General features: G+C 42.0%; 2 protein-coding genes and 1 long non-coding RNA gene across 7 annotated transcripts; 1 reads left to right on the top strand and 2 right to left on the bottom strand.

Annotated features, from left to right (window-relative positions):
* Positions 1-21: 21 nt before the first annotated feature.
* Positions 22-1,076, top strand: LOC115742482. The gene is made up of 2 exons (XR_004015574.2): positions 22-364; positions 836-1,076. It is a non-coding gene; the product is annotated as an uncharacterized LOC115742482 (long non-coding RNA).
* LOC115742480 (zinc finger HIT domain-containing protein 3) lies at positions 961-4,346 on the bottom strand. 5 transcript variants are annotated; one of them, XR_007199343.1, is made up of 8 exons: positions 3,980-4,312; positions 3,834-3,865; positions 2,873-2,917; positions 2,383-2,469; positions 1,941-2,029; positions 1,762-1,812; positions 1,505-1,614; positions 961-971 (listed from the first exon to the last, which is right to left on the bottom strand). XR_007199343.1 is itself a non-coding variant. In XM_030676784.2 (8 exons), the coding sequence occupies exons 1-7, from the start codon at positions 4,051-4,053 to the stop codon at positions 1,591-1,593; spliced, it is 402 nt and encodes a 133-aa protein (XP_030532644.2). In that variant the 5' UTR covers positions 4,054-4,330; the 3' UTR covers positions 1,250-1,490; positions 1,575-1,590. The 5 variants fall into 5 exon arrangements, 2 of the variants coding, with proteins under 2 accessions (XP_030532644.2, XP_048138809.1); XM_030676784.2 differs by lacking the exon at positions 961-971 and adding an exon at positions 1,250-1,490 and having other exon boundaries at positions 1,575-1,614; positions 3,980-4,330; XR_004015573.2 differs by lacking the exons at positions 961-971; positions 1,505-1,614 and having other exon boundaries at positions 1,757-1,812; positions 1,941-2,161; positions 3,980-4,345.
* A 2,843-nt stretch (positions 4,347-7,189) lies between these two features.
* On the bottom strand, positions 7,190-7,856 carry LOC115742476 (glycine-rich protein 5-like). Its single transcript, XM_030676780.2, has one exon. The coding sequence runs from the start codon at positions 7,762-7,764 to the stop codon at positions 7,441-7,443; it is 324 nt and encodes a 107-aa protein (XP_030532640.2). The 5' UTR covers positions 7,765-7,856; the 3' UTR covers positions 7,190-7,440.
* Positions 7,857-11,445: the final 3,589 nt, after the last annotated feature.

Genomic DNA, 11,445 nt, shown 5'->3' with positions numbered 1-11,445 from the left:
TGCGAGCTCACAGTCGCAGGTGGTAAAGGATGCCGATAAGTAGATAGATCAAAGCCCGAGCTTTTCAGGCCTGGAGGAGAAAAAGGTAATGTAGGGAAGTGAAAGTCGCCCTTTCCACCTATTCCTCGGGACCTCGCAATTATTTCATCTTTTATCAGAACGATCTAAATCGGGTTTTGTTCGTTGTGGCCACAAACATAATGAGCCTCATATGTGAAGTCTCTGCCAAGAATTAGCAGAATCATGCTCTGATGCTGCTGGAGGCAGGCAAGAGATATCTCTCTTTATAGGGTCAACATATGCCAGCAACAGTGGCCACTTATCCAGATGAGGCCAGGAAGCACGAGCCATGTACAATTGTAAAGTGAGTATTCTTTTCGCATATCTTCATGTCCGCGTGTATAGTCGTTTGCCGTATGCCCCTTCTCCCTCTGCTTTGGTCCCCTATCCAAGATGCCATGGGACATTGCGGAGCATCATAGAAGCCGAAATAATTTATGTGATGCTGATTCTTTTCTTGTATTTTAAACATAAGGAGGGAAAATTGTGCTGTGGTGTGTTTGGGCATGTGTATTTTTCTCTTCCTTTTACCTTTCCTGATTCCCTGGCTTAAAATGATGCGAGTGGAGTATGTATATAGAATCCAGATAAGGTGATAACGATTTGCATGTTCTCTCCTTTTCCTATCTTTCTTCTTCGCTTGTAAAAGCCAAGGATAATGAAAGTTCTGTTGGAGAGCTTATGAGTGACCAGCAATTCAAGAATGGTAGTTCTTTGATTTATCATTCTCCAATGTCATTTATCTAACAGTCGGATTACCCACCTTTCATGGCAGCTGGTCATTTTTAAGAACAGGAATTGAATGATAAAATAGAGTCGGTCAAGCCTATAGCAGTCGGTCACCATGATTTTCAGAAGACAACAACCAGTGTCTTTGTATTAAGCTATCTTAAGTTTTAAAGAAAGTAAAGCTAAGGGACATCATTACCTTTGCTCTTAACATCTCAAATGCTTAGCGTTACCTGTAAGTATTAGGGGCATTTTTATGTTATATAAGATGATTTTGAATCGTCAAATCTAATGTGATTTATGTAGGAGCCACCAGAGGCCCGTGCGGGACCAGTCCTTTCAAAGACCCTATTCATTTTTGTACATGTTGCACTCCCATTTAATAATTTCCTGTGGACGATGCGTGAGCCTATGGATAGAACAAAGGTGGAAGTAAAAGAATGAACATCAGCCAAACGGATCAGAAAATTCGTCCATTGCATAGCTTTCACGTATAGCCTTTAACATGGGAAAACTTTTCGGTGGAGAGGACAATCGGGTAAGCAAAGACGTCAATTTAGCTACCTGATCAGCAGAATCGAAGATTTTAAGTTTGTCACAACTCGTTAGATCACAGGAAGAGAGATTCCCCTTGAAGGTGGATAAGATGACGGTATACTGTAACTCAGGGCTTGTAGTGTCTCCCCATTTACGGGGGCAAGCCACATATTTCTACCGCCAGCGATTCCTTTAGACCATTTGATGGAAGGAACAGGGAATTTTCGACATCAAGCAGCAGGTTTTACCTATCCAGCTCCGTGATTACGGACCAATTGCAGACAAGATCTAAGAACCAAACAAGAACAAAAGGAAAAAGAACAGGGGGGAGAGAGATTCAGATCATCATGTAGCTCACCATCTTGTCCAATGAAATATTAATTTGCACGCTGTAAATGATAATATGCAATAGCAATTGATTTTCCATCCACGAACCTTGTCAGTGAATATGCGGAATGCCTCCACTTCCATTGCCTTTTCAAGATCCTAGTAAGAGGGAAAAAAACCTTTCAACACTGTTGCATCTCACTCTCAAATGGTGTCGAGCAGCCTGCCCCGATGTTATAACCGGCAGTCAGTTAGGTGAGGTAAATGATATAAGTCACGACACTCACGCTGTCTGGATCTGCTGAACCATCGATTTTGCAAATAAGTTTCTGAAGGCGTTCATCCTTGAGCGCATCACGAATTTCAGAAGAAGAAGCTGTTCACAACTCAATTTTCAATAGTTGCTCAATTTTGGTAGTTGCATGAGTGCTCCAAATCACCACATATTCATATAATTCAACTCCATGAGTAATAACATAAACTGGGCAACCTATCGAAGCAATTGAATCTACAAGTCCATCAATAACAAACAATAAGGTACATCTTTATATGATCACGTCCATTGCCATCTTTTTGAGATTTTGAAGCAATTTCTGATGAGAGAATGCACATGCAATGCATAAAGATGATTGGCCCGAAGAACAAACACACCAAAATTTGCTTTACTGGTAGCCTGAAGATTGATGTCTAAGATATGTGGTGAGTACTGAGATAGCAGGAAAACCATACCTAAGGATTCTAGTTGCCCCTGCTGCACCACGTCATGCGGGCCATCAATGTTAAAAGGTCTGTCCACAGGCAATTCCTGACTTGAGGCTGAGATATGAGAAGTTAAGTTTTATGGCACTCTATAAAGAATTACTAAAAGTCAACCTGATTTCTTCAATCACATCGCGCCATTAAGAAACAATCACTTTCAAGCACAAATACATTGCTCATCATAAAGCTTAATTCCTTGAAATCCAGCCTAAAACAGATAATACGCTTGTTGATTGCTTTATTTCTGAAGAAAAAATCAAGTGTGGACTTAAGAAACATATTCGAAGCATTTGCATATCCCAACCTCAATCTCAACCTCCCATGTCTTCCAGGGACGCATTGGCAGGGAACAGGAGCACAAAATTTAGTGAAATCTGAAATGAACTTACAGAGAACAGAAAATACCGTTCCTCATAGCTAATTAAAAAAGCAAACACAGAATCTTGGAAGGCTTATTTACCTTCATTATGGTGGTCGGTAGACACTGGCTTGACGCAAGGAGCTTCTGCAACCATAAAGAAGTTCCACCATCTCATTAATTTTTGAAAGATAAGGGAGCCCTCCAAAACCTTACATTTATAAACAGTAGACCCGAGAAGAGGTATGACTTCTCTTTCTCTGATGATCTCTTGCAAGTTTATTGTAAATAACCTATTATTTTGCCTTCAATGACAATTTATGATGCATTTCAAATTCCCAAGATGACTACAGAAGTTGCATCCAAGCCGTGCTCCGAGGACATTTTGATAACAAGCAACGTGCAGCCAAATCAGTCGGATATCTTAACTCACGAGGAGGCATCAGTTTCGATGGTTCAGCTCTTAAGTACAAAAGTTGAAAAAGGAGCCTAAACAGAGAGTGCTCAAGGCATGAAATCAAAAAAAGAACAAACAAAAAAACCAATTCACCGAATCAGCAAAGGCGAATATCGTCTCATTGACAGTCTTGCAAAAAGCATGTTTCGCTACACACATAGTTTGCATCCAAGACATTGAAGAGTGCAATCAACAAGGTTTGAACACGCAATTTTCTGGTCAGAACCCCATGGTTGGATACACGTACATCTGCTGTTCCCTAAGACAACACCCAACAAGTATTTCATTCAAACTGTGGGAAGTTGCGCAATAAAACAACTCGGGCCCGAAAACTGGAAGGAACAGAAACCAATCGATAGAAAGTGCATCGGTTCACTTGGCGCGACATGGCTACCTCACGAGGGTGTACGTGTGCGCGTGCAAGAATAGCGAAATTGACCAGAATCGCCTTCTTGTACCTTTCTACTTACACCCACTGCACTTTGTCTATCCCACAAGATCCTTCCAAGGCTTAACCAAACAGCCAATTCTTGCCCAATTTCAAAACTTTGTCATGCAACTTATGGAGGTAACGCAGATATGCAAAGAAATCAAAGCGCCCAATACCTTTGTGTCTCTTGAAACATGCCAAAGAACAACTGCGCCCAAAGCAAACAATCGCAACAAGGAAACAGTTTCAATGGCAAAACACGACGAGGCTTCTCGAAATCGGAACTGAAAAGGGGCAAAGAGTAGAGTTTGTCTCCACTTACTAAGGAACGAGACAAGAGGGGCACTTGTACTTCGATTGCGCTTCGTTGCAAACTCGACACTGTCGGGTGCCCATTCTTGCGGGCTTTCGAGCTCAACCAAAAGCCAAGAAACGCGGGGTCCAACGCTCGGTAATCGGACCGTGTGTATCGGAGAGTGGATGGCAATCGATAGGGATGAGTTCGGGGACTCACCTCGAGGCCGTCTTTAAGAAGAAGAAGTCAATTGGAACGGAGGGAGCATGCGGAAACCACAGGTGAACGGAGCAGAGCAGCCTGCGCGAGCTGTGATCCCGCGATGATTAAGAGCAAAATTAGGGCGCTAGATTGAGGATTCGATGGATCCGGGTCGTTACTCGGGTGGGTCGCGGATGATCCGTGGACATCATCTCTATTCTCTCGGGTGCGTGTGGGAGAATAATTTTTCAAAGATTTTTGACTCATTGTCTATTTTATCCAAGTATTTTTTTCAAAATTATTCAAAAAATCCTAAACTTATTACACTTTTGTCAATTCAATAAAAAAACCTTTTAATTTTATCAATTAAGTTATATATATTTTCATGTTTTGCCAATTGAGTCTATCCCTCCGGTTTTGATAGAAAATCGCTGATGTAGATGTTGATAATCTCACGTGGAATAATCGACATCGACGTAAACAAATTTTAATAATATTTTAATATTTTTATTTCTTTCTTTTACTTCTTTTCTTTTTTTTTCTTTTTTCCTCCGTCGGTAGCCGTTGGACCTCGTCGGTGTCATCGGCTTCGGGGCGAGGGTTGCATGCAAAGGGAAAATGAAAAAGGAAAAAAGTAAATAAGGAGAACTGAAAAAGAGAAAAGTAAATGAATAACAAAAAAGGAAGATATTATAAAAAATTGTAACATAAAAATCGCCAATCGTGCAACGGGTCAAAGTCTACGTGGGCAATTTTTGGTCAAAATTGGCTGAATATACTCGATTAGTAAAATGTGAAAAATTTTAGGACTCAATTAACAAAATCAATAGGTTTAAAACTAAATTAATGAAAGTGCAATAAATTTATATAATTTTTTGCATAATTTTCTTAAGTTTTTTTTAACATATTTTGCCTAAAGGAAATTTAAAGTAAAAAATAAAAAGAAAAGGATTACGATTTTCTAGTTTGGTTATTACAAATTAATGCATCCTTTAGTGTGTGTGTGTGTGTTTTTTGGGGTCTAGTGAACTATAAGTAATATTAGATGCCGCCAAAAAGAAGATGACATTAGTTTCCAATTAGGATTCAATCAAATATTCAATGCAACTCTTGTGTGTTTTAAAGGCTTATTATCTCAATCACATTGATCGTCAAATGAATACCAAACTAGAAATTAGACCTGATCATGAGTTCAATGGCGTGCTTCGACTAGCTCTCCCATCTCAGCTTGCTAGGTCCAAACCAAAAGTTGTGGGCCAGCCTAGGACAAGCAATGTCTCAAACAGGCTCTAGCCACCCACACGTAGGCTTGTAAGGACCCTTCTCGATTCGATCGTCTTACGATTAAGACCTAAAGTCGTGAGACATAAAAATTAGTCTGGAGCAAATGTAACACTTGTTCGCTAGTGTGGGGGTAAATTTGGGATGTACCAATTTGGGAGATTTTGTGACACAAAAATTAATTTGTGATAAATGTGACACGATGATACCGGTTTGAAGTTCTTTATGATATTTATTATAATCCAATTGACATCGATTGGTTATCGTTTTTTTTTATTAAGAGAAAACATGAGCTGGCGACTTGATCTTGGGGCTAAATTCACATGGACTCTACAGTATGAATTTGTGATTAAACTGCCACGAGTAGGGACAGATAGAGTTGAGTTATGTCATGCATTAGGTCTAGCTTTCTCGATATTAAGGGTGCACATCCTCTTAACTATGTTTTTATCCATAACTATAACAATAGAGAGATAGACAGAGGACAGTTCTTCTTCCTCTGTGCTCAACTGATTGCGGTGAGATCAACTTGCCGATAATTCTACAATATTCGTATTTTCTTCGGTAAGATTAGAGAACGAAGTAGCCACAACACTCAAAAGCAATGATAATAGGAAAAATGGCCTGAAGTGAAGTCCTTTTTAATCAAAGGAATGCCTTAAAAGTAGTTAAGTCGGTCTCAAATGAGGAGTTTGGCGATGGTCGGGGTGTGCGCCAACATCGACTTTGCCGGCGAGCTTACGGGCCCAAATCCGGCGGTCGCACCCTCCGCCTTTCTTCTTCTTCTTCTTCGGCAGCTCACTCGCAAGCTCGCGCCTTTTTCACCATCCTCCGTGTGTTCAGAGCTCAACGCCCACGCTCCATTCCCCGCCACTACCATTTTTCAACTACAAAGGCGCAGACTGCAGATACAGACCCCAGAATCACAATATAAACTGAGCTGATAATAAGGATTCCATGAAACAACGCCAGCACAAACAACTCAAAAGAACTTCGGTGAGATTCTCAACGCAAACAAAAAAAAAATTGTTACGCCTTTCTTACGTATAGAGTTCTTGCGTTATTGGCTTTGAGAATGACCCCACTTCATCGATCTTTTCCCCTGTTCAACTCTGGAAGTTTGAACCGTAAAAATTTCACATTTTCGTCGAACAAGATGAGATTTGTTGGGACGATCAAGCGAAATTTATCGACCATCTTGCCCTGAACGTTGAAATTCCCCCCCTCTCTCTCTCTCTCTCTCTCTCTCTCTCTCTCTAGTTTCCTCCATTGTTAGCGTTGCGTGTGCAGCTGTGCATCAAGTTCGAGAAACCCTAGGTAGTCGCAATGGCGGCCGGGTTCTTGCCGGTCGTTGCTCCTGCTATCCTGCCTCGCGGTTGAAGCGCCGACCACAATCACTTCCTGCTTATAGCGATGGCCCGTCCTTTTCTTTTTGTTTGGCTTTTCTTTTTTTTTCCCCTTTTTAGTCTACTTCATATTTTTCGATCCAAAAAAAAAAAAAAATCTACTTCAGATTTTATTTTGGACGAGATGCCATGTCCCGGAAGCCGGAAAAATAGAGTGTTCGCTGACCGGTGAAAATTTTGGCTGGCAGGCTGGCGAGCCCATGCCTTTTTTTTTTTTTTGGTTTTTCTTATATATATTTTTTTAAATTAGCTTCAGATTTTATTATGGAGAAAATGCCTTGTTCCGGTCCGGATCAAATAAGACCCTTATTTGAGATTGAGTTGATCACTTTTTTTGTATCATCTTTTGAAAAAATGACTCGGGGCTTTAATTAAAATTTTCACTTCATAATATTCTAATCCGAACAAGCTTTCGATTTGAAACGACAGAAAACACGTGGAACAACTGAACTGGCTGACACCAAAACGACAGGACTAGAGAGAGACACAAATAGAGGACTAACTGAAACGCGCGGGCGCGTAAGACACACGACTCACCACCACTACATTCAACAGAACAAACGGACTCGTAAAAGCGAGGAGCAGACTTCATGAAGCCAATCAAGGCAGAGGAAGACCGCCGGATCCTCCGCCAGCTCCGCCCCCAGCGCCAGCTCCTACGCCGCCGATGCCCGTCCCAACTCCGCCAGCAGCGCCACCGGGATCGCTCATCCCTCCGATCCCTCCCATCCCGCCGAACACGGGGATCCCGCCTCCGAGGCCTCCGAGACCTGCGAAGCCGCCGACGCCTCCGTAGGTCAAGAAGTTCTTCTGGTCGCCAAGCCCGGTGCCGCCGCTGGGCGCGGTCCTGGCAGCGGCGGCCAGGTTCGCGGCCAGGGCAAGAGCAACGACGACAAGCACCGCACGCCACGTCTTCCTCGCCATTCTCTCTGTCTCTGTGTGAAGGAGTTGAAGTGAACTGGAGTGAGAGACGAGGGAATGAGGCAGGGGCTTTATATAAAGAAAGTGGGGAGGGAGGAGAAGAAGAAAAAGTTTGGAGCAGAGTTGGAGGGAAGTAAAGTGGGATGGTAAATACTAAATGCGAACCTCCTCCCTCAAAAGGGACTCTCTTCCTCATTTGCTTTCTGGCGACACGGCCGCGAGCAGTTGCCAATCAGAGCAACCAGTTTTCACAGAGACAGAGAGAGAGAGAGAGAGATGGCGCAGGTGTGGCAGATGGTAGAGGAGGGAGCAACAGAAGCGCGTTCCTCCATTGAAATGCTTTGACTGTGGTTGGTAAGTGGTACAGCCGCTTTCAAGATCGAATTTACGTTCCCATCGTCCACAGTAACACACGCTGGACCGCTCAACGGATCTCCGCCTGAACGGTTATGATTTCTTTATTTCGATCCAACGGAGAGAAGTAGCCCAAAAGTAGTAGACCTGTCAAAATAGGTCATAAATGGGCCACTGCAAATTTCTCGGGTCACTCATAATGGGTTTACAAAATAAAAGGCCAAAATAAATGGATTGTAAATGGATTCCTTCTAAACCCCATTTACAACCCATTTAACCCTTTTTCACCGAAAGAATTGACTCACTCTTCTTCTGACTATAAGAAATCCATTTACAACCCATTTAACCCTTTTTCACTGAAAGGCTTGACTCACTCTTCTGACTTGTGTTCATCCTCTTCTTCACGAAAACTGAAACGAGCGAGCAAGCCACAGAGAGATATGAAGGAGAAGAAGTCACGTGAACTCTGCAACAGCCTCGCGACCATGTACTAGGGGTGAGCAAATTGGACTACCCGGACTGGACCAAGATCGGTGGTCCGGTTCCCGGTTCTAAAGGGAGCGGTCCGGTTCCTAGTTCTAGGGTCCTAGGACCGGACCATCCCGACTTGACCGATCGAAATTTTTTATTTATTTAAAAAAGTTACCATCTCTTTACTTATTAAGGGTGTCCAAGAAATTTTTTCAAATTGAGAAGCTATTAGCACTCTCTATTTTTTATTCTCCTATGTAGAAGTCTTTTTAGTTACACTTTGTTTTATTTTTTTAAAGTAACCAAGCTTATGTGCTCCATGTTAGGAATGATGCATTTTTTTTTTTTGCATGTGTCCAAATCAATGAAACTTTTATCCAGGTTCCCCGATTCCGGAAAATTGAGAATAGAGACCACCGATCCGATTCTCGATTCTTGAGGGGAACCGGATCGGACCGGAAACCGATCACCCCTATCATGTACTGCAAGTCGGACCAAGCAAACCTATTGTTACGCGTTAAAATCCCTCGACAAGGCTTTGCTGGTAATGGGTTCTAAGCCCGATTGACTATGGCCCAATGAAGGTTGCTTACGCGAGAATCTTTTATCGAACTTAATCCGTTCGTTTTCCGAAAACGAGTTCCGAGTCAGTTTTGGACAGAGAATGTCAAATGCAATAGATTTACACAAAAGGACGCGTTACAAACGGGCTTTCGACAACTTCGACGGCCCAATGTGCAATAGTAACAGTATGTGACAGACTTCGACGTGACCCTGGAATTGAATCGACAGGATCGGGAGATAATGTAGGACACAATGCTGAATTCAATCGACAAGACCGGGGGAATTATAGGACACAATACCGGAATTGAATCGACTGATCTTGGACAAGATGAGTGAAGGGTGCAACACCGAATTTAATCGACGGTGCTTGAACCTAATGAGTAGACGCGAATCTAATCGACGACATCTAACTCGGATATGATACTCAGCGAATTGAATCGACAACGGGGATCCGAAGACTACAACCTAGGCTAGGGTAAAGGCTAAAGGTTAAGAGCTAAGAGCTAGTTTGAAAATGCAAGTGTTTTGGATTTGTTGTGTGTGTGTATCTTGCTATTGCGAGGTATTTATAGGCAAGCTCTTTAGTAACCGAGCGATTTCTTTTTCCTTTGGCCCCAGTGCTTTGCTCTTTCCATAAGCCACGTGGATGACGGTTTCCTAGTCTTCGCGCCTTTTCTTTTACCTCGTGGGGATTACGCGCCAACCGCCGATCGTGGCCTCCCTCCGCGCTTTTCTTGTTCTAGAAGGAAGTGGCGCCAGAATTTATCCCGACACGTGCCACCTTTCTGATTGAAACGTTCCTTGCTTCCGTGTTTCTTCCTGTAGCTGATTATCGCTTCCTCACGTGCTTGTCACGAGTCTCTCTTGGATTATTTTAAGTGTCAACACCTATGCTGGGACTGCGATTCCAAATTACGGCGCGAACCTCCTTGTCTTGTCGCCAAGCACTCGAGGTATCTCCTCTACTGCTGGTGCCAAAGGCCCACGCCATGGGATGTGTCGAGACCGAGGCTCGCACCGACAGCACTCGTCCACTATGGACCTGCGAAGAACAGGAAGCCCGTCTCCAATTTTGCCTCCGTCCTTCCATTTACTTTACTCTCAATCACAATTCCTCACTTCGTTATCGTCTTCATCCTTTTCTTCTTCATTTCGGCGTCCGATGTTGATGAGGAGCCCCAAGAGGAACCGCATCCATCCAAAAACTGGGTTGAGCTTGCTGGGATTCAGGTTTAGAGGGTTGAATTTGGAGGTTTTCGATTCTGTGAGCTCCTTCCTCGGCCGTAGCTCCGCAAGGGGTTGATTGTTTTTGTCGTCTATCTCTTCGACAACGGTGGTGCTGTGGTAGTTGTATGCCCGATTTCGTTTGCTGGCTGAATCACAGAGAGTTGATGGTTTGATGCATGTGGTTAAAGAGCAAGACGAAGACAGTTTGGTTGCATGTGAAGTGTTTGTTGAAATGCCTGAGAGAATCTAGCTTGGCTTCCAAAATTAAGGTTCGACTGGTGACCCTGCCGGAGTTAGAGGGAAAAAAAATAAAAAATAAAAGAAAGAAGAGAAAATAAAATATAATTTTTTAAAAAATCAAAATTTTAAAAGAAAGAAAAATAATAAACTCAGACGAAGTGAAAAAAATTAGGTGATAAATAAAAAAATTGAGAACTTTTTTAAAATCATTAAAAATAAAAAAATCAATTTTAGGTTGTCCACAATGATTTAGAAATATTATTTTTTTAAGAATTTAAAAGAAAAAAGTTTTTTTAGATTGGATTAAACGTAGAAGAGTTTTGGTAATATGGGTCGGGTGTGGGTTTGGTCGGGCATGGGTCAAAAGATTTACACTACATATAAATGGATCATAAACGGATTAATGGGTCAATTTGGGTTGGACCATTTATGACCCGACCCAAACCCGATCCGACCCATTCATATGATAGGTATATTCAAAAGACACAACGCAATCTTCATACTTGTGGACCATCATAATTGATCCGATATTCTTATAGACCCGACTCAAACAAGTTTTTTTTTTTTTTTTTGTTTTACAAAATAATCGGTAAAAGGACACCTGGAGTACCAATATTTGTGTACCACTTTGATGCCAATATTTTTTTTAATCACTAAAGTGTCATTTTTTTGAAAAACGGTTATTTTAGTGTCAACTCTGGTAACCTTCATCGGAAATCACACGTGGCATCTACAAGGCTCGCAGAAGAATTCTAGTCAGCAAAAACAAAATTAAAAATCAATAAAAAAATTCACATAATATTAAAAAAATTAAAAATAAACTATAAA

This window comes from Rhodamnia argentea, chromosome 7 (genome assembly GCF_020921035.1).
Source record: "Rhodamnia argentea isolate NSW1041297 chromosome 7, ASM2092103v1, whole genome shotgun sequence".
NCBI lineage: Eukaryota > Viridiplantae > Streptophyta > Magnoliopsida > Myrtales > Myrtaceae > Rhodamnia > Rhodamnia argentea.
Note: the sequence above shows the minus strand (reverse complement) of the source record. Positions and strands in the feature narration are given on the sequence as shown.

What these genes read in the sequence shown, in the direction of transcription:
- LOC115742480 (XM_030676784.2), bottom strand. Translation starts at nt 4,053, where the DNA reads ATGGGCACCCGACAGTGTCGAGTTTGCAACGAAGCGCAATCGAAGTAC. An exon ending in ATGTTTCAAGAGACACAAAG is followed by an intron (nt 2,918 to 3,833) that starts GTATTGGGCGCT and finishes TTATGGTTGCAG; the next exon opens with AAGCTCCTTGCGTCAAGCCA. An exon ending in GGGGCAACTAGAATCCTTAG is followed by an intron (nt 2,030 to 2,382) that starts GTATGGTTTTCC and finishes AGTTGTGAACAG; the next exon opens with CTTCTTCTTCTGAAATTCGT.
- LOC115742476 (XM_030676780.2), bottom strand. Translation starts at nt 7,764, where the DNA reads ATGGCGAGGAAGACGTGGCGTGCGGTGCTTGTCGTCGTTGCTCTTGCC.